This window comes from Camelus dromedarius, chromosome 18, assembly GCF_036321535.1.
Source record: "Camelus dromedarius isolate mCamDro1 chromosome 18, mCamDro1.pat, whole genome shotgun sequence".
Classification (NCBI taxonomy): Eukaryota; Metazoa; Chordata; class Mammalia; order Artiodactyla; family Camelidae; genus Camelus; species Camelus dromedarius.
Window position 1 is genome coordinate 21,456,047 of NC_087453.1, and position 25,404 is coordinate 21,481,450.

General features: G+C 57.2%; 1 protein-coding gene across 5 annotated transcripts in view; it reads left to right on the plus strand.

The window, feature by feature from the left end:
- The window catches only part of NOL4L (nucleolar protein 4 like), a 121,597-nt gene extending 97,245 nt beyond the window's left edge, over positions 1 to 24,352 (plus strand). For 4 of the 5 annotated variants that reach the window (XM_031433992.2, XM_064475772.1, XM_031433994.2 and 1 more), the window contains 6 exons: positions 11,849 to 12,126; positions 14,437 to 14,622; positions 14,711 to 14,902; positions 15,171 to 15,293; positions 15,772 to 15,973; positions 19,745 to 24,352. In XM_031433992.2, the coding sequence (XP_031289852.2) occupies positions 11,849 to 12,126; positions 14,437 to 14,622; positions 14,711 to 14,902; positions 15,171 to 15,293; positions 15,772 to 15,973; positions 19,745 to 19,965 (1,202 nt within the window). In that variant the 3' untranslated portion in view covers positions 19,966 to 24,352. The remainder of the gene's footprint in view (positions 1 to 11,848; positions 12,127 to 14,436; positions 14,623 to 14,710; positions 14,903 to 15,170; positions 15,294 to 15,771; positions 15,974 to 19,744) is intronic. The other variant, XR_010376634.1, reaches the window with a different exon arrangement.
- The last annotated feature ends 1,052 nt before the right edge of the window (positions 24,353 to 25,404 follow it).

Below are 25,404 nucleotides of genomic sequence, written 5' to 3' on the forward strand. Positions count from 1 at the left end.
ACGGAAAATGTGAGGCCTGGCCTCCAGAAGGGATGCGTGGGGGTGGGGAGCGGACATTACTCACCTCCCGGGTAGACAGGAAGCCAGCGCCAGGGGAGAACCGAGGGTCCTGCTTCCGTCTTCCTGCAGGATCATGGTGGGGGTTGCTGGGCAGGAGCTGTGTCGCGTCCTGGGGCATTTGGGGGCCTCTTGTTTGTGCCTCTTAGATGAGAAGTTCTTCCAGCCTCGGGCCTCTGGGACCCACTGGACCTCAGAGCTTCCCTCCCTCCAGGGACATGGTGCCAGCACTTCCTGCCTGCAGACCAGATACCTGGGGCCTCCCCTCCAGTGCCTGTCACCATGTCCTGAGGCTGGACAAAGGTGCTGAGGGTCCTGGCTAAGCCTTTGGTTCTTTCAGGGCTCTCTCTCCACCAGTTTTGTCCTGTGAATACTGAGCCCCGTGGCAGGGGCGGCTGATCAGCCTGTCCCTGCCTTTGTCCCTTCGAGGAGCCTGTGGGAGAGGGATGGGCACACGCAACACAGGATCCCTGAAGGGCTTTCTGAGGGCAGGAGGTGTGTCTTTGAAGAAATGTATCTTATTTTTTCCCCTTATTTCACAAGTATTTCACTCATTATAGAAAGTTTAAGAAAAAGACAGGAGCAAAAAAAAAAAAAGACAGTCAAAAAAACCAATGTTTGGAGCATATTTTTCTCAGCCTTTTCTGCATGTAAAATCAAAGTCTTGTTTTCTTGAAAAGGGGCAGGGGGAGCGTGTAGTGTTAGAGACACCTTTTTTCCCACATGATGTCTTACCTGTCCCTGTCACAGATGTGGCACTTTTAAAGGTTGTCGGGTCATGCCAGTGACTGGAGGCCCCATCCCTGAGCCCACTGTGTTCTCAGCTCTGAGCTGGTGACAGGTTGGCTGTGAGCCTGAGAGCTCAGAGCTATGACTAGGCCTTTCCTACGGAAGAGGAAACGCCGTCTCTTGAGGGAGAGGTGACTTGCCTGGACCCCGAGTGACCACAAGAGTGTCTCTGACCCCAGAGCCTGCGTTTGGGCCACTCATGGAGGAGGATGTTCCATCCCCCTTTTTTGTCATCACAAACAGTGCGGCATGGGGCAGCTTCGGGGACTGAGCATCCTCTTCTGGGCTTTGTTCCCCAGCCCTCAGCTCAGAGCAGGTGGTGGCGGAGACAGGGGACCAGCGAAAGCATCTTGGAGGAGGTTGCCCTGGTGCAATGCTGAGGGCAGGTGTACAGCAGCCTGGGAAGCTTGGGCCACTTGTCAGGAGGAGGCTGGGAAGGGAGGAAGATGCTGGGGGCTTCCTGGGTCACATGTCTCCAGAAGCTCCTTGTGACCCCAAGCTCCAACCAGGACAGAGGGCCACAGCCCAGCTAGGGGCTGGCCTGCAAGGATTCTGAGAGGATGGAGAGAAGTGAGTCCTCCTCTATGGGCCCGGGGTCTCAAAGGGACATGGCTCCTTGCAGGCGGTCCCTGGCACCCGGCTGCAGCTCTCCTGTGTGGGTCCTGGCCCACCCTGGCCCTGCAGTGTGGTCTTAAGCAAGTTGTTCACCTCTGATCCCGGCTTTGTCTGTACTGTGGCCTGAGTGACTGTGGCCATTAATCTTGGTGTGTCTCAGGAGCTGTTTGTGAGAAGACCGAGGTCCTGGCTCTTGCTGCCCTCGGGTGGGGCCCTCCACTGCCCAGAAATGCAAACTGGGCGGCAGGGGCGGTCACCTGGGGAGCAGGTGTGAGACTTGCTTGCCCAGGGCTCGGTATTTACAGTGGTGCTGCCTCCTGTCCTCACCAGCCCAGGCCTTCCTCCATGTGCCCTTCTCCCCCGGCTCCACAGGGTGGGTCCGCGGGGTTGTGCACCCCAGCACCTAGCCACACTGCCCTAGCCCCAGCTCAGATTCTGCTTCTGCTCTCTCCTTGCTGTGTGGCCTGGGCCTTCCCTCACTGGATGGTGGGGTGAGGACTGGGTGAAGTGGGGACAGGGCTCAGCACACACCTGGTACACAGAAGGCTGGGTGAGCAGGGATAGAATTGCTTCCTCGTAGTGGCCAGGCTGCTGCAGGGCGCTGTGCTGAGAAACCAGAGGTTGGGGTCCATGACCAACTGGCCATTGTAGGCTGAGGGGCTGTAGGCACATTAGGGACTCCCTTGAAAGACTGAGAAGTCCTCCTCACTCTCCCCAGGCCTCTGGACCCTTTACTGCCCCACTTGGCCCAGTCCTGTCTCGTCATCTGTCCAGGTCCCTCTTGGTCCCCTCTACCTACTGAGCCCTGTGGGGTTCTGTCCAGCCCCTCAGAGTCATCTTTGGAAAGGGAGCCAAGCTGGGAGGACCCGGGCACTCACAGCTTGTTCTAGCATCTCATCAGTTCTCATCCCACCCGTCTGTGCCAGGGCCTGTCGGGGGGCCCTAAGTCCCCCAAGACCCTGCTCCCTGATCTGCAAATCCCAGGTCCGTCCCAGGCTCCCGGGCCGGCAGGCGGCTCAGCAGGCTGAGTTAACTCTGCTGTCCGAGGGGAAGATGCCCGGGCAGCAGCTTACCTCCTGTATGCTGGCCACTCACCTGGGCTCCGAGGATGCCACAGGAGTCCCAGGCCAGGGGTGGAGACTGCTTGTGCATGGGAACAGGCCAGAGGCTGCCCTGCTGGTAGGGAAGGGGCAAGTGGGGGTTAGGGCCGCCAGGTCATGCGGGCTCAGAGACAGTCACACAGTTCGTTACTCCTGAACCTCGGCTGCTTCTCGTGTTCTCTGCGCATGGGCGCCCACCCTCCCACAGGCCCATCTCAGGGGTTGAAGCAGCTCTCTCCCCAGCAGGGGCCCCAAGGGCTCCCTGCTGCTTGTGGAACTGATATTAGTGGTTGGGCATCATGTCTGGTCACTGACACACGGGGGAACGATTGTGGCCCCTTCCCTACAGTCCCCCTGGGATGGCTTCTGAAGGACTTTTCATGCAGGGGGCTTTTAAACTGAGCCTTCTCTTCCCAACACCTGCTTATCTTGGTCCTCTTTATCCCCTTGACTTCCACCTGTCTCAGGTGAGACTGTAGACTGTCTGGGCCTCATTTTCTGGCTACAGGTCATATACTCCCTCCTAGAGCAATTGCTGTTTGCTCCTATTCAAGGCTCCAAACATCCATACTGGACAGAGAGGCAGCAGTGGCCTCCTGCCCTCCCCTCCCCCAGGAGCAGAGAACCAGGGCCCAAGCCCTTTCGGGGATTGGCCATGGGCCACCCTGGCAGTCCCAGGTCACAGGAAAGTGTCCAACATCAGCTGGGCTGCAGACGGCACAGACAATGCTGGGCTGTCCCAGCCTCTGGCCACCGCGGAGTAAGGGAGGCTGGGAGACAGCACCAAGAGATCCCTTTATCCCGGGAGCGGGCCAGGCCTGCACAGCCCTGGCCTTGTGCAGGCTGCCAGGGCCTTAGGCCCTCACAGGCCTCCAGACACCTGGTAAGGACATTAGGGTAGGACAAGCTCCAGGGCCCTAGAGGTGAAGTTCACCTACTGAGAAAGGGAGAGGGAGATGCCACTCACCTGGAAGGTTTGCCGAGGCCTGCCGGGCCGTCAGAGAAGTCAGCCCTTCCCTCCACCCCCTCAACCCGGGACACACATAGACCTAACTGCCTATTGACTCTCTATGGAGGCAAGTCCCACTGTGCCTGAGAGGAGACCAGGGGAGGGGTGCACCTGAGAGGCATCACCACCGAGCCTGTCCAAGGGCAACTTTCCCACCAACCAGAACCACGTTGGCGTCTTCACTCTGATCTAAGGACTGGGATGCACCGAACCTGGACTGGCTTCCAGGAGGGCCCTCAGGGCTCCAACATACACGCACACAGGCTGCGGGGCCAGGGCCCTGCCCCGTGAATTATTCACACATGGTTGCTCAAAGTGGCTCTATTTGCTCTCAGAACATACAGTTTGTTTTGGGGTTGGAGTAGGGTTTGGGTACAGTGGGCATCTCAGCTAGAGCTTTGCATACTGAATTAGCATCACATTCTCACTGCCTGTGCTTGGCCTTGAGGGTGGAGCCAGGGAGACTGTCAGGCCTGGGAAGACCGGGACCCAGGCAGTCCATATTGGGAGTGTTTCCCCTGGGGCGGATTTGGCCAATGTGTGTTGGGGAGGGGCTGCAGAACATGGGGCAGTGGCTGGGCTGGGAGGCTGTCCCATAGTACAGATGGGCCAATCAAGGCCTAGAGAAGAAAGAGCTTCGGGGAAGCAGGCAGCACAAGGGCCCCTCTGGGCTCTGCCATTCACACTGGGTGTTGGCCGATGACTTGCCTCTGGGATCCTCTGGTTCCTCCCTGGTGTCTGCTGGGGGTGGTTGTGCCAGTCAGGCATAATGAGTGTGCTCATCCCCAGTGCCCCACCACAGCCCCGCTCAGGCCACCTGCCCCAAGACCCCAGTTCTCATCTGCATCTTGGACACCTCTCTAGGGGCCAAGACCCCAGGGTCACTGCACTGAGAGAAATGATTTCCATTTTAGGGGAGAGTCATGAAAACCTGGGGCTGTTGTACCGTCTAATACGGGAGCCACAGACAGCTGTGTGCAAGTCAGGGTGTACTGTATATGTGAAATGCACACTTAAGTTTTGAAGACCCAGTTTAACACAATATTGAATACTTATTGAAATGATAATATTCTGGATACGTTGGGTTAAGTGGAATAGGTTATTAACATTCATTCTGTCTCTTTCATTTTTTTTTTTATGTGGCTACTAGAAAATTGAAAATTCCATATGTGGCTCGCATTCACGTTCTTTCTGTTGGACAGCGCCGCTCTGGACTCTGAGGGCCTCAGGTGTTAATGCGTGCTTAAGGAATGAGTCATAAAAGGTCGGGCAGGAAGGTGGATGCTGTGGAGTGGAGGTGCTGGAGGCGTGAGGAGGCAAGAGTGGAGCCCAGATGGGGAGCAGGGGCCGGGCCAGCCTTTGGAACCACTAGGACAAATGGAGCGGGGCGCTCAGGAGGGACAGCTCTGTGGGTAGTGGGGTCTGAAGGCCAGACCTTGGGGCAGGTGCTCAGTGTGGTTCCCCCATCTAGGATGGTGGGCTCCCAGTGGCACCCAGCTCCTCAGTGTCCCCTGTTTGACCCCAGGGCCCTCCCCTTTCCTTCCGGGAGGAAGAGCAGGGTAGCCTGCCAGGAGCCTGGTGCTCCCGGGAACCATGCATCATGTAAACACGGCCGCCACTGGCCTTTGTCAGAGTAGGCAGAGGCCAGGCCTGACGAGGGGCACACCCCAAATTCAGCACAGAGTCAGTGCCCCCAGACTGCAGCCCAGAGCTACATGGCCGAGGAGGAGGAAGGGCTGGCTCTTCAACATCCAGTGGGGGCTGCCTGGTGTCCTCACCTCCAGAACTCTCCCCTCCCCGCCTCCTCCCAGCTCATCTCTTGTGTGTATGAATTATTGATGTCCCCTCTCCCACCCCCACCCCCCAGCCTGGAAGCAAAGGAGGGAGGTGCTGCCTCCCGCCTCTGCACCTCTGGCCACAGCGGGCGGCCTGCACTGGGCACTGACCGGGCGGGATGGCAGCCCGGGGTCCCAGGGCCGGGGGACCTTCCAGCCCTGGCCCAGCCCTCCTCGGGAGCTGGCGGGGTCGCCCCCTGGGAGAGGGCACCACTGGCTGTGGCCCCAGAGCCCGGTGTGGCCATTGGCGGCTCGCACAGAGCCGGGCTTGTATGGGCTGCGGGGCGCTGGCGCCCACATAAGGGCATTGTTTGCCGAGGTAAAAGGGGTTTTTGTCTCCTCCTGGAGACTGGACAGAGGGAGGAACAATTTCCCCCATTCATTGCTAATTCCCCCATTGGAATAGCAGCACATTGCCCCACGTTACATAGATGGGCACACAGTCCTTCCCTGCCCGCAGGCATTCCCAGCACAGGTGGTGGGCCTGTGTCCTGCCCAGATCGGGAGCAGCCCTTTGCCAGAGCCGGGGAGGCCTGCTTTTGTGGAAGTGGTCCAGAGGGGTGCGTCCCCACCGCTTCCCTTCTGCCCCTTGGTGCACTGTCCCTGTCACTCAGAGAGTCACAGGTTGGGGGCAGTCTTGCCCTGCTGGCATGGTTCTGGGTTCTGGCTTGCTGGCTGTGAGTGGGTGCCCATCCTAGAGGGGCCTCCCAGCACAGCCGGGCAGATAAGGACCTGGTGGAGGCAAGAGGGTCACGTCTAGCTCTGGGTCCTGTGCCTGGAGGCCTGCACCCCCAGAGGCCTGACTCCTGTACTCCGTGTCCTGGGCGCTTGGTGCCTATGGGGCCAGCTGGGTTCTTTCACAGGGTCATAAAGTGTCAGAGCCCAGGAGGGCGTCAGCGGCAACTCCCTAGACTGCAGATAAGAGGAGCCAGGGAGGCGGGCTGTGCCCAAGGTCGGGAGAGAGCGAGGCCCCACACCTGCTCCCCCGGACCCACTCCTTTGGGCATGGGTTTGGGTGCATGATGATGTCTCCCTAAGTCACATTTTTTTGAGATGAAGTTGAGAGGAGGGGTAGGATCGGAACCCAAGTTACCCCAGCCTGGGTTTCTGTCCTCCTTTCCCCAAATAGTGCTGGCAGCTCTCTGGGCTGGGGCTGTGCCAGGTGCTGGGGGAGGGCCCCACAGCCAGCCCTCCTAGGGTTGGGTGGGCCGAGGTGAGGAGAGAGCCCAGCAGGGCTCCATTCCCTCAGGCCCTCTGAGGGGCAGGACCTTGTGTTACTCAGAGACCAAACCACACACACACGTGATGCAAACCTGCCTCCAGCCAGCTTCAGCAGTAAGGAAACCATTGGCTCCTATAACCAGAAAGTCTAGGGCCCCCCTTGGCTTTAGGCATGGATGGATTTAGGGGGGATTTATCTGGGTCAGCTTGGCAGCCCTGCCTTCCGGGTGTGGGCCTCCCACTGAGTGGGCTCAGCCACCCCTGGGGGTGGGGAGAGAGTACACCTTCCCAGTCTCTTCTGCAGAAGCCCCTGGACTGACATTTATGGGTGCGGCTTGGTCACATGCCCATCAGGATCGCTGGGATGGGCTGTGCTGACTGGCCAGGCCAGGCTCACCCTGGAAAACTCGGGGTGCCCTCCCCAGAGGAGGGGGTGTGGTTTCCGGAGAGGCAGGACCGACCTGGGGCAGCTTACAGGGGGGCTGGGCACAGACCATAGACATAACATAATGTGTGGAAAGGTAATAAATACTCTGAAAAAAAAATGGGTAAAGGGGTCAGCGTGTCACAGTGGGGGCGGGGAGGTCTTACTGAGAAGGTGACCTTTCAGCAAAAGCCCTGGAGGGGAGGGAATGTGGAGTGTCACCAGAAGAGGGAACAGAATGTGCAAAGGCAAGGGCTGGATGGGGTGACGGCAGGGGGTGGGGGCTGCCAGGAAGGCCCAGGAGGCCTGGAGAGTTTGGAGCTTTGAACTCAGTCCTTAGGCTGCTGCTGGATCAGAGCCACTGTCTGGGGCGCTGATGGACAGATATGACCACCCCTCCCTGGGAAGCACCTGTGCCCTGCTGGGGTCAGGAGCTTCAGCCCTCTCCCCTGGCCTTCTCAGTGCTGCCCATGGAGGCTGCTTCCATAGACTGTCTCTTCCAAAAAGCCTGCCCTTCCGCCCTCAGTCCTGCACAGTGTTGACCCTAGTCCCACCCTCGCTGGGGTGAATTCTGCAGAGGGGTGGTCCAGAACTGGGGAGCTGCACTCAGAGGGCTTCCCCAAGGAGGAAGAGGGTGTGGAGGCCGGAGGCATGGATCAAGGGTAGAAACTCCCCATGCTCTCTCCAGAGCCCCACATCCTCTAGAACCCTTATGTTTGGTTTCTTTGTCCCAGAGTATGAGCCCCCAGGTCAGTAACCACCCCTATCTTTTCTCCACTGTGTCCTGTCCCCTGGCTGCACAGGCCCCACCCTCAGCAGGTGTTCAAGAAAAGAGGGGACAAAGTCAGGAACAGCTCTTCACGCGCGTCCTCTCCCCACTTTCTGCCCTCTGTTCCCACCTCAGATTTCGCACCAGGCTGTGCTCCAAGGGGCCCCCCGGGAGCACCCCTGTTTCTGTCTGGAAAAGACCAGCACAGGAAGCAAGTGCGGTATAAAATGAAAAGGTGTGAGGGGCAGGGAACAAGAGTCTTTAAGCACCTTTTCTCCGTACCTAGTATTGTCTGTACCTTATAAATCCTATTTTACTGACATGACACCCATTTTGAAAGAAGGGGAAGTGGTGTCTTCAAGGATACATGCCCTCCCATCCCCTACATTCTGCTTACAGCCCACGGCTTCCCTCGTGGGCACGAGGTGGCCCCAGTTGCAGGCAGGCCAGGCTGAGGGCAGCAGGATTGGGGAGTGAGGCGCTGTGACCCGCTTGTGCCTCTGTTGCAGGCTGTGTGTGTGGCTGGCCTTCCCTAACCCCGGACACGGTGTGGAGGCAGGAGAGGCTTGGCCCGTGGGTAAATGGAATGGGAGCAAATGGAGCTTGTCAACTGGGGCCCGCTGGCCTGCTCAGGGAATTTTGTTTTGGGGGGAATTTTTTGTGGTGAAAAATTTTGTAAAACATAAAATTTGCCATTTTAGCCATATTTAAGCATACAATTCAGCAGCATTAAATACGTTGCCAAAGTTGTGCAACCAGCACCATCATTTCCAAAATAGAGTTTTTATTACCCTAAACAGAAACACTGTAACCATTAAACAGTAACTCCCCATTCCACCCTTGCCCAGCCCCTGGTCACCCCGAATGTATTTTCTGTCTCTGTGAATGTGCCTGTTCTGGATATTGCATATATGCAAACTCATTCACTGTTCGTCCTGTTGTATCTGGCTTATTTCACTTAGCATAATGTTTCCAGAGTTCATCCATGTGATAGCATGTATCAGAATTTCATTACTTTTTATGGCTAAATAATATTTCATTGCATAGGCAGACCACATTTTGTTTATTTATCCTGCAAGGTTTTTGAAAATATAAACAATGTTAGTCACCAGTATTCAAAAATCTGGATATTTACATAATGGTGCAGATTTCCAGTTTCTTCTAAAAACTTGGACTGCATAGCCACACAAGGTCTGGGCTCCTGGCCTCATGGGTCCCCTCCACCCAGCAACTTGCCCTACCAGACTGGGGTGGCTTCTGCTTAGTAGGAGGGGTGCACCACCATTGGAGTCAGTGGCCATGGCTCCTTGGCTGGGCAGCCCAGGTGCACAGCCCTAGGTGAGGGTGTTGGCAGCCCAAGACTCTGGGCCAGCACCCTGGGTTCACGAGCTGGAAGGGCCCTGGAAGCGCATGTGCATCCTCACAGCACCTAAGCCTCCTTCATGCTCATGCCTGGAGACACATAGGGCAAGAAGGTCCATCCTCCCTGGAGAAAATCTGGTCAGGAGGCAGGTGGTTGGGGCCCATGCGCCATGTGGCACTGCAAGGAGCTGTGGCCTGCCACCCACACTGAGCGCAGCAACAGCTGGCTCCCTCTGTGCCAGGTGTGAGGTGACCCTCCTAGCACCCCCTCCTTCCAGAGGAGGAAGACAAGGCCCTCTGAGGTCAAGTAAGTGGCCTTTTGAGGGTGGTGCCAGGGTGTGAAGTCATACCTGCATAGTAGGCTGTGGGCACCAGCCAGTGCTCATAGGAGCTCGGTCGGCCAGGATGGGTGTCAGTCCTTGCCCTTCAGTTCCAGCTCTCCAGCAAAGCCTCCTGGGCCCTGGGTGTCAGGGCTTCTCCGGCAACAGGTCTGGCCCTGGTGGGAGGTGGGCAGCTCTCAGGACCAACCCTGAGCCAGTGAAGGAGGCATGAAGTATCCCTCGGAAGGTCAGGCATCAGGCTGGTGTCAGGGCTGTGAGTACGTCCTCCCAGGGACAGCAGAGGAAGGAAGCCCGCTCTGAGAAGGTTGAGCCAGGCCTTGAAGGTGGAGTGAAATTTCCTGAGCTGGAAGCAACATGGGAAGCAGACAGCAGAGCCCAAGCAGAGGCCTGGAGATGTGAGGTTCAGCAGTGGCCAGTATGTGGGATCTGGGCTGGGGGAGGCTGCAGAGGACCAAGGGCCCAAAACACACCCAGCCAGAGTGCAGACTCTTCTGGGGCAGGCTGTGGGGAACATGGTAATGGTGTTGAGGCTGGTGCTGGGAAAGCCTGAGGGGGAGACAGGTGACCAGGGGAGCTGGGTTGCTGAAGAGGGAGGAGCCAAGAAGGCTGGATGGGGTTGGGGGGGTGAGTGTGGTTTGGCAAGGTAGTTGCCCATTCACTTTACGTGTGTTTCAGTAGTGTGCATCTGTCCCCACAGGAGGGCTGGCATCTTGGTTGTAGTCACTACTTTCTCAGCCTGGGACAGGGCCAGCACGCAGTAGGTGCTCAGGAACGACTGCTGGGTAATTTGTTCATTCCACAAATGTCTAGATTGGTCGCTGGAGATACTGCCAGAAGGAAACCAGACCCGCCTGTGTGCCGCCGGCCTGGGGATTCTGGGGTGTAGCTGGGTGCGGGGTATGGATGGGAATCTGTGGGGCGGCTTTGAGTAGAGTCTGGAGCTGCCCTGCAGGAGATTGGAGAGAGCAGTGGCTGCCCAGAGGAAGAGGAAAAGCAGGGGCAGCCTGGCCCAGGGGACCTGCGGCAGCCAAGGGGGAGGGGTACCACTGTGTTGAGGCCTTTCCCATCCCCCTCTGCCCAGGGCCCTGGCTGTTTGATGGGCAGCCCGGCCCCGCCCCTGGGCAACCAGGAGGCCAGCGATTGGTTGGGGCGCTAGAGCCGCTCGGTCGCCATGGGGACGCCCCGGAGGAGCGCGTGCCCAGTGCCCAGCACCAGGGACTAAATCTTCATAATCTGCCGGCTGGGAGGGTGGGGGTGGGGTCGTGCACGACCCTGGCTGGGGGAAGGGGTGGCCTGGGATGCGGTCAGGGCTCACTGTGACCGCCCCTCCCCCACCGGCCCTGGTTGCAGGTGCAGAACAGCTCTGGCACCTGGGCGCGACCAGGAACCACGCGATGTTCACCTGACTGTGATCCCGGGAGCTTGAGTGTAGCTTCAGCCTCTGCCTTCTTACCTGATCAAGCAGGAGTCTTGGGCAGGGTCGGGGAAAGGGGCCTGGAATTTATCTGAAATCTGTAGCCCGGTGGTTAAAGTTTGTCCTGCTGGATCTCTCAGGCAATGCTGTGCTCTCTGCAGCAGGGGGCGCCCTCCACAGAGCTTTGTTAGGCTGTCATCTCTAGAAAGCACAGATGGCCCACTGAGGTGCAGGGGCTGCAGACCCCAGACCCTGCAGCCCCGCTCTGGGTGTCCAGTGCCACATGGCCACGCACAGAGGGCAGATCTGTGTCAGCACCGGCTGCCAGGATTGGCCTGGGCCTCCTTGCTGGAGGGAGTGACTAACTGGGCTGAAGGTGTCACAGTGGAGCCATCCCTCCCTCCTCAGGCAGAGGATGGAGAAATTCCAGGGCCTGCTGTGGAGAGGGGGTCCTATGGGGAGAAGGTGTGAAGGGGCAAGGCAGCGGTGAGCCGGAGGAAGAGGGGGGTGCTGGTCAGGCCCCATGCAGCCCCTGGCGTGTTGGAGGACCTCTGGCAGGCAGCAGGCGGCTCAGACTTAGGGCCACAGCCACTTGCTCTCAGGCCATTGAAGCAGGGTGTGGCATTTATGGGCGTGGAGCGCAGGAGACCACCACATCCTGTACACCCCATGGCTGCTCCACTCCTGATGGCCCCGGTTTCTGGCAGAGGGACCCTGCCCCCACCTCAGTCTGGGGCAAGGAGAGCCTCTTGGCGCCTCGTGGGGACAGCAGCGTTCACCTCCTGCCCAGGGATGTTCTTGAGGACAGCACGGGGCAAGTACTCCCTGCAGCTGCCGTGGCCACAGTACCTGGGGGTCCTAGAGGACAGTGGATTCTGGGTTGGGGCCTCATACCCAGACCTTTCATTCCAGACGACTCCTCCTCCGAGAGCGGCAGCGGCAATGGCTCCTCCACCCTGAACCCGTCCACCTCCAGCAGCACACAGGGTGACCCCGCCTTCCCCGAGATGAATGGCAACGGCGCCGTGGCTCCCATGGACTTCACCGCCACCGCTGAGGATCAGCCCATCAACCTGTGTGACAAGCTCCCGCAGGGCTCGGCACTCGGCACACCCTCCTACCCCTCAGATGGCTGCGGCGCCGATGGACTGCGGAGCCGCGTCAAGTATGGGGTGAAGACCACCCCCGAGGTGTGTGGGGCTGCGGGCCACAGGCCCACCTGAGCTGTGAGCCTCTGCTGCTCCCGTACATGTCAGGGTTGTGCGAGGTTGAAATGATATCGCGTGTACCTGGAGTTGTGACACTAAGTCAGAGCGGTGGCCCTAGCTGGTATGCCGTCATTTTCTTGGGGAGGCTCTGGGAGACCAGTCAGTCAGTCAGTGTGTGACCTCGAGCGAGGCCCTCACTTCTCTGAGCCCACGTCCCCATCTGTGAAGTGGGATTATGGCCCTGCCGTGGCGGAGGTGGTGGGTGATGTGCGGCCTGGTCCTTCCACCTCCAGAGCAGTCTGCTCTGAAGGACAACAGCAAGTGGCTACATCCAGCACAGAAGTCTGGGCCTCATGTTTCCTGGCTACTCTGCACGCCTGCCCCATTTTACAGATGGTACAAGAAAAGGGTGAGGCCTTTGAGGCCCGTGGGATCTGGATGTGCAAAACTCAATAGACCAAGCTGATGGGGGTGAGGGTGGGTGGGCAGATACCACACCATTTGGCACTCGGGCCACTTCCCCCTCTGGCTTCTGCAAGCCGCCTCTTGGCCTCTAAGGCTTCCTGCAGGTGCAGAGCAGCACCTGGCACAGCAGCTTTCCTGGCCAGTTTTCTCCTGCTGGGGCTGGGGGCCAGAGATGCCTTCTCAGAGCCCTACTCTCCTGGGCTCCAGCCATGGACCCCTGCCCAGGTTTCTTGCCCTCCCAGGGCCTGTTTTCTCTTCTGCAGAAGGGGTGGGGTGGGTGCCAGTGCTGGCCTCCAATGGCATGTCTCATGGGAAGCTTCTACACAAATGACAGGTGTGTGATTGTCACTGTGTGTCTGAGCCCAGGCTGCAGGGCAGGTACTGGCCAGTGCACTGTGTTCCCTCTTTGACCGAGTCCGTGGTGCAGGCATAGCTGCTGCCACAGTAAAGAGCTGGAGAGGGTGGGTTTGCCACTGTGGCGTCAGGCTACCCGCGTGGACCAAGAAGTGAGATGGAAGCCTGAGTGCCACCGGCAGCTCGGCTGTCCCCTCTGACACCGGCAGAGGGTTGGCGGGGAGTGCCTCGGAAGGGGACTTGTCCAAGGCGTCTGTGTCTGACACAGCCCAGTGGGAGGCCAGAGGACCTGGGTGTCCCTGCCTTCTCAGAGTCAGTGTGGATCAAGAGATGGGCATGAGGCCAGGGGACCTGGAAGAGTCAACCCCGGTGGGTGTGATTACATGGAAGCTGGTGGTGGTGGTGACTGCGGGAACAGGCGCCAGGCAGTGTCCATCTTCATGTCTTTGTTCATCAGCAAGAGCTGTGTATTACTGTCTGGACCCCTATGTGGCCACCCATAGGGTCTGCCTTGCGGTTCTTTGTTTCCTGGGCCTGACTGTCTGCTGGCTGCCCACCTCCTTGAGGGCAGAGACCGTGTATCCAGGATGCTGCTGGCCAGGGTCCCACCGAGTGAAGTCAGGACTCGCCAAAGCTGTCAGTTTTCTAAAAGGCAAATGACAGTGGTCCTCAGCCTTCCCAGAGCACATGTGGCAGGCAGGAGACAGGGTGGAAACTGAGCCACGGAGGGTGAGAAAGATGAAGAAAGCAGGGAAGAGACGAGGGAAGTGCATTTCAAGGAGAGATTGGGCAAGGGGCTAGTTCCAGGAGGGTCTAATGGGGTGGGTCACTTCTCTGCTATAGGACAGGGGGACTGCCCGGCAGGCTGGGCCAGGTTCGCTCTCCTCCCGTCTACATACACGCTCTGCATCGAGTGACTTCGGGGGGGTGGCGGCAGACGGGAGAAGCCCACTCCGGGAGCTGCGGGGATGCACTCTGCCTGATGGCCCTGTCTCCCTGGCTGGTTCTCTCCCAGCCCATCTGTTACTTGTCCCCAACAGACAGCACACTCGCTGCTTTCGTGACAGCTCAGTTGTCAACTCAGAGTTGCAGCCCCTTGGGGACCAGGGAGGAAAACCCTGAAGCCAGAACAGATCTTGGCAGCCAGGAGAGGCTGCCTGGTGGTGGGAACTCTTTCTGTATCTGCCTTTCCCTCGCACGATGAGGCAATTCCTGGTGTGGGCGCCACCCCCTCCCCAGAGTTCCTCTGGGGCGCCAGGCCTCTGCTTGCACTATCACAGACAGCCCTTCCTACCCCCCACCCAGGGTCGGGTGCTTTCCCCAAGTCACAGGTGCAGGTAGGGAAGTGACTTGCTCAGGGCCTCACACCCCTGGCTCATGTGGCAGCTGGGTATGCTCGCCATCCCGGTCCCTACACTGCCCATGGCCCATCTGAGAGCCTGATCTGACCCTCCACCCCTCGCCCTCTCTCAGTCCCCACCGTACAGCTCGGGGAGCTACGACTCCATCAAAACCGAAGTCAGTGGCTGCCCTGAGGACCTGACAGTGGGCCGGGCCCCCACCGCAGATGACGATGATGATGACCACGACGACCATGAGGACAATGACAAAATGAATGACTCTGAAGGCATGGACCCAGAGCGCCTTAAGGCCTTCAACGTGAGCACCAGCAAGGGATGGGGACGGGATGGGGACAGGCTGGGGGCCACAGCCCGGCCGGCCTGCCCACAGCCTGTGTCTCCTGCAGATGTTCGTGCGTCTCTTCGTGGACGAGAACCTGGACCGCATGGTGCCCATCTCCAAGCAGCCCAAGGAGAAGATCCAGGCCATCATCGAGTCGTGCAGCCGGCAGTTCCCTGAGTTCCAGGAGCGAGCCCGCAAGCGCATCCGCACGTACCTCAAATCCTGCCGGCGCATGAAGAAGAACGGCATGGAGATGGTAGGCCCCCCAACCCTGGCCCGCTGACCCACCAGCCCCGGGGCCCTCGGGTGTCCTCCCAGCCGGATGCTTTACCCACAGCCTTCCCACTACCCCTGGAAGCAGGCATTGCGGTCCCTGGTTCACAGAGGAGGGAACTGAGGCCCAGAAAGATCACACAGCTCTGCAGATAACAGCACCAAGCCCCAACCCCAGCCCTGCCACGCCCACCACTAGGGCAGGGTCTCTGCGCACCCCAACACTGGCTACATCCTCGTTCTGCCTGCAGACCAGACCCACACCACCCCACCTGACCTCGGCCATGGCAGAAAACATCCTGGCAGCTGCCTGTGAGAGCGAGACAAGAAAAGCAGCCAAAAGGATGCGCCTGGAGATCTACCAGTCCTCTCAGGTGCCTGCTCGCTGCCAGCCCCTGCCGGCCCGCTCCCAGGCCAGCGGGGGTGGGAGGGGGTCCCCAGACTTTCCGCAGGGCAGGTAGCATGGGCCCCTGGTGCAGAGGGAACGGGAAGGACCGTCCTCAGACAGTGATGGAGCTACCTCGGGGAAGTGCTGGGAGGCAGGTGTGGAAGTCAGAGGAGCCTGGACACAAAGGCCCTGCAGACCTAGGATGGGAGTCTGGACTTCACCCCGAGCCCTGAGGTTTCCAGCAGGGCAGGAACAGATGAAATCTGCCCTAAGGAGAGATGAGCTCATGGGAGGCTGCGGGGAGGTCTTGGGTAAGGCAACCAGGGGGACAGGCAGAGTCCCACAGGGCACAACACTGGGTCCCAGCAGATCTGGGGCCATAGCCTCCATCCACCCCCCATCCAGGGACAGGGGTCAGGGCTTACTGCCTCTGTGGTTCCACAACGCCTCCCTCCTGTCTGCAGGACGAGCCCATAGCCCTGGACAAGCAGCACTCCCGGGACTCCGCAGCCATCACCCACTCCACCTACTCACTGCCAGCCTCCTCCTACTCCCAGGACCCTGTCTATGTCAACGGTGGCCTCAACTACAGTTACCGCAGTTATGGGGCCTTGGGCAGCAACCTGCAGCCCCCTTCCTCCCTCCAAACAGGAAATCACAGTAACGGTGAGTGTGGGAGACCCAGGCTCTGGCTCCCTGACCAACACCTGGCTGTGTCTGCACCACAGCTTTGGGAAAGGGGCAGGGCAGGTAGGGCAGCAGAGGCTGGGGACAGTGACCCCTCTGCAGCATAAGGACCCACCCTATCTCATCATCTTGTCTTAGCCGGTCCTTAGATTGGAAGGCAAGGAAAACTAGCTGGTTAAAACAAACAGCCTATCACTCCTTCCTTGCTTCTTAGGAGGCTGGCTGGGCCTCTCCCTAGTCCCCTCTGCCCCCAACCCCAGGGCCACCACAAGCAGAGTCCCGGCCAAGGCCCTGCTGTTTACCTAAGTTGAACCTCTTCACAACCCCATCTTACCACAATGACCAAGTCTCTCACTGGCCCAGGTCCACAGAGTTGGTGGCAGAGCCAGGATCTGGCGCTGGGCAGCCTGCCAAGGGACTCTGGGCACCTCCATTTCCAGGTCACACCTCATGACCTCACGTGTGAGATGAAGGTTCTTTCACTTGGGTGCAGGGCCTCAGCCCTGCCCCTCCCTGCGCTGTGGGGCCCCATCTAGGTCACCTGGGGTGATGGTTAGCCATCTGTCCCCCTACTCTACCCCCATGAGCTGGTGATTACCCAGGTTCTCCCTGTGACTCTGATGCAGACAGGACACAAACCAATATTGGAGAAAAGGCCCCGAAAGATACAATCCTCCCCATGGAGTTAGGTGCTGCCCTGAGTGGGGCCTCAGGCCCTTTCATACAGAGGCTGGGGTGGTAGGTGTGGCAGGGTTAGAGTGGCTTCCGCTGGTGGAGAGCAGCCCGATGGCCTCAGGGAGCCATAGGGGACGGATAGGGGTGACACCAGGGTCTCTTGGGTCAGGCATTTGGATTTTGTTCTGTGGGCAGTGGGAGACACAGGTAGGTTTTAAGCCAAGTAGGCTGTGAATTGTGCTGTCTGTCCTTGTGGTGAGTTTTAATGGACAGGACAAGAGGCAGAAGCAGGAGCAGGGTGAGGGGGGTCATGCAGAGGCAAGAGGAAGAGCTGAGGGTGACAGCAAGTTGCTCCTTGAGGAGTAGATTAGAGGAAGGTGCTGCCTTCAGGCCAGGAATCCTGGTTCTAGGTCTTGGCTGAACACGCCTGAGAATTCCTCTCAGTCCCTTGTCCTTGGCTGCAGGAGACCCCTCACCATTCCTGGGCAGCGAGGGAGAGGGCCATTCCCTCCCCATGGCGGAAAGCCCAGGCACCCTCCACTCACCTTGCCCCCACCACCAGGAAGGATGTGCGGGTCCCTGGAAGATTCCTGCCTGGGCTTAACTTCTCATCCTTCCTAATGCCTCTTAACCTAAAATAAGAGGCTGCCTGGCCCTAATCCCTGAGGCTGAGGCCAGAGTGGCCAGCTGCAGTGAGGGGTGGAATGGCTGCCCCAGGCGGGCTGCATCCCCCCAGGAAGAAGCACTGTCTAGACAGCCCTGCTGAGTGGGGACCTGGTCAGAGTGCGTCTGGAGACAGGTGCCAGGGCAGGGAAGTGAGAGTCCTGGGTTGTGCACCAGGCATGTCCTTCCCAGGAGGTGGGAGATGGTGATAAGCCCCACCTGGTGCCACGCAGCAGGGCCTGTCTCGGGTGCAGCTGTCGGGGCTGCACCAGCCTCTCGAGGGCGCTGGGTCTGCTGCCCTCCCCGCCCTCTTCACACTTGCCTGAGAGGCTGCAAGGAAGGCCACTGGCTGTGCTCTTGTGCCTCAGTCTTCTGGTTCCTTTGAGGTGGGTAGTGAGATCACAGAGGCAGAGATCTGCTCCTGACCTCCTTGCCTGGGGCAGTGAGTGTCCTGGGAGCACTGGGTTTGACTCCAGCAGTGGGAAGAACACCACAGGTGGTCCCAGTCCCACTGCCCTCGCAGCAGCAGCCCTTGGCTGGGCGGCCATATTTGTGGCTTAGAGCTCCTCATGGGTGGGTTCGGAAACGCACATCTGCCCAGAAAGACTCGGGCTCTGCCTGTCTTGCCTGGGGTGCTGGGCAGTCTGTGCCCGCTTCTGCCCCTTTAGCAACCACTCGGCCACCTGGGCGTCTGCCTATAACTGTAGCCCCGGGGGAGAGACAGGGATACCTCTGAGCACAGAATTGGAGCAGACAAGGCTTGGGAGTGGACAGAGGAAAGAGAGGAAGCCCAGGGCCAGCTCATGCCAACTAGAGCAGGCAGCTCCAGCCTTGCTCTGCCATCCCAGGCAGTGTGCGGAGGGGACCAGGAGCGAGCAGAGGCACCCCTGCTCTCAGCCTATCCCAGCAGCCACCAGCATGGGAGTCGGCCACCTGCATGGCTGCTGTTTCCAGCAATTCGTAGCCCTAGTCCTTCCTCCTGCGTTTCATTTGAACAGACTTCCCTTGACTGGGCCTCCCGCTTGACATCCACATTCTCTGGTTAGAGAGGAAATAACCCCATGTAACAAACTACCCCATCTTAGACTCTAACTTCCTTCCCCATTTGGGGGGCTGCACCAGCTTCTTTTTAAGCAGTGGTCAAATTTCCACCATTTCTCCCAAGATGTTGCTTCCGGTCTGGATGTCTTCAGCAACAGGAGTTTGTGCCTGGGAGTGGCAGAGTCGGGCTCGCCTGGCCCCAAGGCCATGGCCCACCCCGTGGAGCTGTTCAGGAAAGGCAGAGAGGAGCCAGCCTGGGGGCCCCAGCACACACCCCGAGAGTGGTTCAGTAAGACTTCAGCTCCCTCTTTGCTGCTACAGTTCAAGCACAAAGGGGAGGTGATTTCTCTAGACAGCACCTCTGGGTCCTGTCCTAATCTGTCTGCCCCCCGTACACCCACCCCACTCTCTCCCAGCAGCATTAACCTTCCACCTCACTTGGACACTTCCCGAGTCAGGGGGATTCGAGGTGCCATAGCCCATTAGGAAGAGCTTAGCACTCCCCTCGCCTTCCTCCACCTGCCCCTCTAGTCCCTCTCCTGTGAGAGGTGGTTGGTCTGGCTGCTTCAGCCCCTGCCTCTGTCCCATAGCCAACCAAGCAGGGCAGCTGGCCTCTTTCTTGCTCTTCCCCAGTGGGTGAGAAGCTCCTTCCTTGTCTCAGCATCCACAGGTGCTGCTTTTCCTGGCCTTCTGTGTTTCCACTTGGGACCCCGGGGCCTTCCACACACCCGTCCCTCTTGGGGGCATCGAGTCATCACCTACTGGCGGCATCTTAAACACCATCTCCCATGGCAGCCGGCTCGTGGGGGTGGAGTAGCACACGTAGGAGTGCCGCCCCCCCCGGGCCCACCCACAGCCTCTCTCACCTGGTTTGCACACACCATCAGTTTCCCTTCAGTGCTCTGCTCACTACATTGAGGAGAGTCAGGGAGTTCCTTTGTCTCAAGGCCCCCTCCTCACCTGGAGACCAAAGCGAGGGAGGCCTGACGGTTCTCAGAAAGCATCTGAGGTGTGATGAGTGCCAGGGAGCTGGGGTCAGAGTCCTTCTCCCCCTGAGGCCAAAGATTGGCCCCTCGTTGCTCCTCACCCTGCCCGCAGAGTAGTGTGAGCACATGTGCAGCGTGATCTCAGGCAGACATCTTCACCTCCAGGCCTCAGCTGCTGCCACCTGTCACAAATGACAATAACGCCCCCTTCCTTGCAGGATAACTCTGAGGGTTAATGGAGAACCCCACACCTCATCTGCTGGTACCAGGCCCCCTTCTAGGCACTAGGGGTACAACAGTTAGGGCTTCAGGCCCCCAGGATAACGTGAAGGGTGCCACTTGAGGTGTCCGCTCCCCTCCTCACCCTCCCTCTCCCTCTCCGCAGGGCCCACAGACCTCAGCATGAAAGGCGGGGCCTCCACCACCTCCACCACGCCCACGCCCACGCCCTCCAGCAACAGCACCAGCCGGACCATGCCCACCGCCCAGCTCAGCCCCACGGAGATCAGTGCTGTGCGGCAGCTCATCGCCGGCTACCGGGAGTCTGCTGCCTTTCTGCTGCGCTCGGCAGATGAACTGGAAAACCTCATTTTACAGCAGAACTGACCCCGCGGCACCTGGAGTGCACTACACTAGGGAAGGAGGCCCTCCCAGCCCCGGACCGGCTTCCCGCCTCACCAGTTGGTACCTTTTGTGTTTTGAAAGAGGTGGATCCAGAAGAGCTGTTTCTAGCCACACTCCAAGCGCCTGAGACTCTGGGCACAAGGACACTTTTTTTTGGAATCTCACCACACGGGTGCTCTGACCTGCTTGGAAGAGGCCAACGGGGCAGCTTTGGAAGGGCTGGGGCTCCCCCAACAAGGCGCTGGGGCCGCAGCTCTATTTAGAATCATCTTCGTGGACCCTGATGTTAGAATCCCACCCCCAGATAATTACCTTTCAAGTCTTAGGTGAGCAGAATTGCATATTTATTGAGAAAAACAAAGTGGACCCTTTCTTCCTCTCCCCTTAGTAATTTATTTTTCTGAAAATGGATTCTTTTGTGTTTGTACAGATTGCCAGTCTGTGTCTGTCTGATCAGAAGGATGTGTCCCTGTGACCTAACATTCCATATCACTACACTGGCACGGGCTGTGGGCCAGCAGGGTGGGGGGCTGTGGGGGGCATCGGGCTGGCTGTCCCTCTGAATGTCCAGCACCGCCAGGCAGGAGGGCCTCACCCACACCCGCTGCAGAGCAAAGACAAACAAACGGCTCCCCCACCCCCATTCCAGACCCCCCAGTCACATGGTCACCTGTATTCTACCTCACACTCCAGCGTGGGCTTTCTCCAGGATGTGTCCTGAGCCTGTTCTGAGCGGCTGTCTCCCAGCTTCCTCACACTGTGTGTCTCCTGGGAGGTAAGTCCAGGTGGGAGGCCAGGAGCTGGAGCCCAGAGAGGACCTTGGCCCTCGTGAGCAGCAGCTTGCCCTCCCCTGGCCTCGGCGTTTGACAGGACAGAGTGCTGGGAGACAGCAGCCGGTCAGCAGGGCCCTCGCCCTCACCTTGTCCCCAGGGAGCCAGGTCCGGGCCCCTCGGACACCTACCGGGAAGGGCCCATTTCTTCCAGGGTGAGCCCTGGCTGTCAGGCAACCATGGAACAGGAATGGCAGCTATGAGCTCCCAGTGGACTGCAGCTCCCGGTCTCCTCCCACTGTGGTTGGAGTAAAGGGATCATTAGCAGAAGTGGAGAAGCCACTTGGGTTCTCCTAGGACCAGCCCTTCTGAAGGGACCAATCCTGGAAGAAACCCATAAACCCTGGAGTGTGAAAAAGGGCAAAAAGAAAAGGCTGGCCTGGTTTCCTTCCTCCCCAGTAGGCACTTCCTCTTGCTCAGTGCAATACCTACCAGTGCTGCTAAAACCAGGGACTTGCCCAGACCTCACAAGGCCCACGGGGCCTCTCCATGCAACACTCCGTAGCCATGACAGCAGCTCTCTGCTGCCCGCCCCTGCCCAGAGCTGGCAGACGCCCTCTGTTGCCTGTCCTCCCTCAGAGCAGAGAGGTCCCAGGGGAGCCAGGTGGCCCTTAGCTTGAGAGCCACTTGACCGCAAAGCAGGCACCTCTTCCCAAACCAGCTTTTCTGCAGCCAGCTGCCTCCTGGCACTGAGGCAGACCACCCTCAGGAGGGGCGGGGAGGGGGCGGCCTCCGGGGTGGATGCCTCACCACCTCGGATCCAGAAGCTCTGAAGGGTGGGGTGCCCCGCCCCCTGCTTGCTTCCAGGCCCTAGAGGTTGAGAGTGGTCTTTTCTCTCTCAAGTGGCCTCCAGCACCCCACCCAGCCACACCACCTCTGCCTTCCATCTGACCAGTCCCCAGGCCTCCAGCTGGGGCCAGGACCCCAAGACTCACCCTTAGCACAGCACAAGCTCCAATGCCCAAGGCCTCTCCCCACCCCCGCCGTCCACGTGTCCGGCCCCCACCTGCTCAGTACTACTCCCAGACGTTTGAATTTGTGTAAATATTTATTTTTGTGTGTGAACAATACTACAAAGTAATCAGTAGATCTTTTGCAAAGTGTTACCCCAGGCAATTTGTGAAAATCTTAATGTTGAAAACTGGCAGAGACAATCGCCGCCTTAGAATTCTCGATACCAACTGCTTAACAAGTCATTTCTCCTCCTGGAGGCAGTACCCAGGCCAGGCACAAACGGTTCGCTTTTCTAACAGACAGGAGTAAGAAAGACTGGGGAAGGGGCTCCTGCCACCCAGCCCCCACAAGGGATTAGACCTGAAGATCAGTATAAGCTACAGTTTGAAGTCGCGTTTTTCTGAGTCAAGCTTGTCCTAACTGACCACCTTCAGCCGGCCTTAGCACCGCAGTAAGGGTGTAGGTTCGGTGTGTTTCCAAGAGAAGGGAAGTGAATGCTAGTGGTGAAGGTCCACGGGGGCTCCCAGAGCCTCTCCAGGATGGTGGATCCCATCCCGTCAGCCCCGCCTCTTGGGCAGGGGGCTCCTTCCTAGTGAAGCTGCACGTGAAGCCCTGGTGGTGGCAGAATCAGGAGCAAGTCACGGTGTGGAAACAGGATTCCATTAGCTAGTTTGGTCAGGGAACTTGTTCAGTTTTGCTTTTGTTTTAAGAGATGCAGCTTCAACCCCATCCCTCTCCTCCTGACTTGGAGAGCACCAAAGAGCTGGTTCTGCTGAACCTAGCTCGCTGCCGTCCCGCTCGCCCCAGGGACTGCCTTCTCCCAAAGGGAGTGTCCAGAGCCCTGCCCCACAGCCATTTAAAGTTTTTATGGAGGGCCTCAGGGCACAAATTAATCATGTGGGATCCTAGGTTTAAAAGGTAATGCAAGAGAAGAGTACAATTCCCAAGTCTTCGCAGGGGGTGAACCCCACGAGGAGGGTTGGAACAGAGGAGAAATGGGAACCTGGTCTTAGTGGTGGATCATCTGGTAGACCAGTAAGGGTGAACCCATCTGAGATTCATCTTACCGTCGCCACTCAGACAGACAGTTTATACCCAAGGACAGTGTGGAGGGGGAGGAAGGCAGGCAGGGGGCTAGAAGGGTTTTAGAGGATTACCAACAGGTGGAACCCAGCCATCCCTATTCCCAAGGGCCACTTACGACTCCAGGGGTGGTTATAGGATTAACTACCAGTTCATTTTCAAAATGCTGCTTTGAACTCAGAGGGTTGATACTTTTAATTTGTAATTTTTTGTAAAACTTTTTACAAGATAGTAAAGTATTTCACCAGAATACCAGTTTCAATCCGTCCATGGTCTGATTTTTATATAATTTAGTGGTGCTTTAGAAACTTTGTTTTTGTTGTTTATGAGCTAAACAGCTCAGTCCTTTTTCGCCTGTATCTACCTAAGACCAATGTGAACCTTTGTATTTTTGCTCCTAATTTTGGACTCAGTGAAAGTGTACTGTTTACATGTACAGACGCCCCGGTCCCTGTGTGTCCTGCAAGACTCGCCCTTGAGGAGGAAGGTGCACCTCACTAAGCTCATCTGCTTAGCAAAGCCACAAAACCAAACCTCTCACTTTTTACCTGTTTCCACCTAAAAACAAAAACAAAAAACCTACATCACACTGAACTCAGATTTGCTGAAAAACACTTTGATAAGCTCAGAAAAATCTTCTGCATGCAGCAGATGGCCCACACGCCTCTGTCACGTGGTCCATTTGGGAGCAAGGCTCAGAACGGAGACTTCCTGTGGGCCGCTAGTGGGTAACTGCGTGGACTCGTGAAAAGTGAAAGCAGGACTTGGCTGTAGAGCTGGGGCTGGAGAGAGCTCTTCCCCAGTAGCCTGGGAGTGGGAAGGTCACATTGACTCATGGGACCTTCAGGGTCCAGCCACCTAGAATTTAAGGACAACCCAAGAGGTTGCCAATCCTCTGGCATAATTTAAGACACGTTTGGGAAGAGCGCAAATCCCCTAACCTGAGATGAGACTTTAAGACTTTCCAGGGCCCCCTGGAGGCAGCTTGTTCATGAGGCATCACTTCTGGGGAGGGGCAGGGGGCTCCAGACAGTAAGCATGTGGCACTTAAGGCAAACAGGATGGCAGCAACTTTTAAAGGTGACTCTTTATTACTTAATCAATGGCTTCACCTCTAAATTATATTTTTACAGATATGCACCTATGCAACTTAATGTGGCTCTTCTAAGCAGGTGAGGACTTCCTCCTCAATGCTCCATAAAAATTATTTGTGTTCTATATAGTGAGTTTTTCCAGTAAATGTGGCTTAATATTTTAATTCTTAGAATGTGTCTTCTTTATGTGATGCAACTAAATTCTGTTCTGTTTGTGGAATGACTAGCACAGGCCAACTCCCTCTCCCCTCACTTAACAAAAAGACCAATGAGCTGTTAATCGAGCTGTTATCTCCATGGTATTACTTGCTAAATGCACTGATTTCATAAGTATGTGGAATCCTTTTTCTTTTGAATCTGTATATCATATATAAGACTGAATCTACTTAATAAACACTGAATAACAAACTGAATGCTTTATTTCCACTGTGTCCTCAACAGCAACACTGCCAGCTAGTTCTGTTCCCTCCAAATCTAGTTTGGCACTGAAACACCATTCTACTGGTAGATTCCACCCTTTCCTAGCCAAGAAGCTAGCACACTAGAAGATCCTTGGTGAATTTTCTTGAACAAATAACCTTGTCAATTTTTTGGCACCTCATCCATCTTTAAGGGAAGGAAAGGAATCTTCACAGGTAACCTACTGGGTCCCAGCACAGGCACATGGCGCACTGAAATCTCACTGTCATTTTTCCAGAGGGATGCTCTTGGCCCCGCTTATGGATGAGGAATAGGGACACACTGGATGCACGCCTCGCCTGGAATCAGTCAGTGACCAAGCAAGGTTTTAAATGCAGCTGTTTCCCTGCAAACCGCCTTCTTTCCACTCCCATCACCCCAGGGCACAGTTGAAATAAAACTCAGGTAGCAGTCCCTAAGAGCCAGCTGGGAAAACTGAGGAAACACCACCCTCAGACCTGAACCTACAGGACTTGACACTCCATTCGACCCAAAGCCCGGGACCCCACCTAGAAGGAAACAAAAAAAAAAGGGCTGCTTCCCCCTCCCCTACAAAGACGTTTACTTGTGTGCAGACTTTTTTTCATCTTACTTGTCATTTAGGTTAAACTTTAAGGAAAACTTGCAGGAATATGACTGGGGACAAACCTGATGGTCATGAGTTTAAAAATAATTCTGTGAGTTAAAAGCATAAATGTAACTTACTGTTAAAGTTGCATGTCTGTGTGTATTCATACACACTCTATATGGCAGTTGTTTTTTAAAACTTTTTATAATGGCAGAAGAATCTTTTTCTTTTAAGTTAAGTTCTGTGCAATAACCAACTACATAAATGGATAAAACAAGAGGGGCCAACAGTTTGAAGCTGCTGCACCCAGGGAGTGTACTCTGGGGCTACAGTTCGTAAGGACAGAAGCAGGTACAGTCAAAGTAGAAGACAGCAACTTGGTACATCATCTCCTCATGCACAGGTGGGGACCCAGGGCAGCAAATCCTCAGTA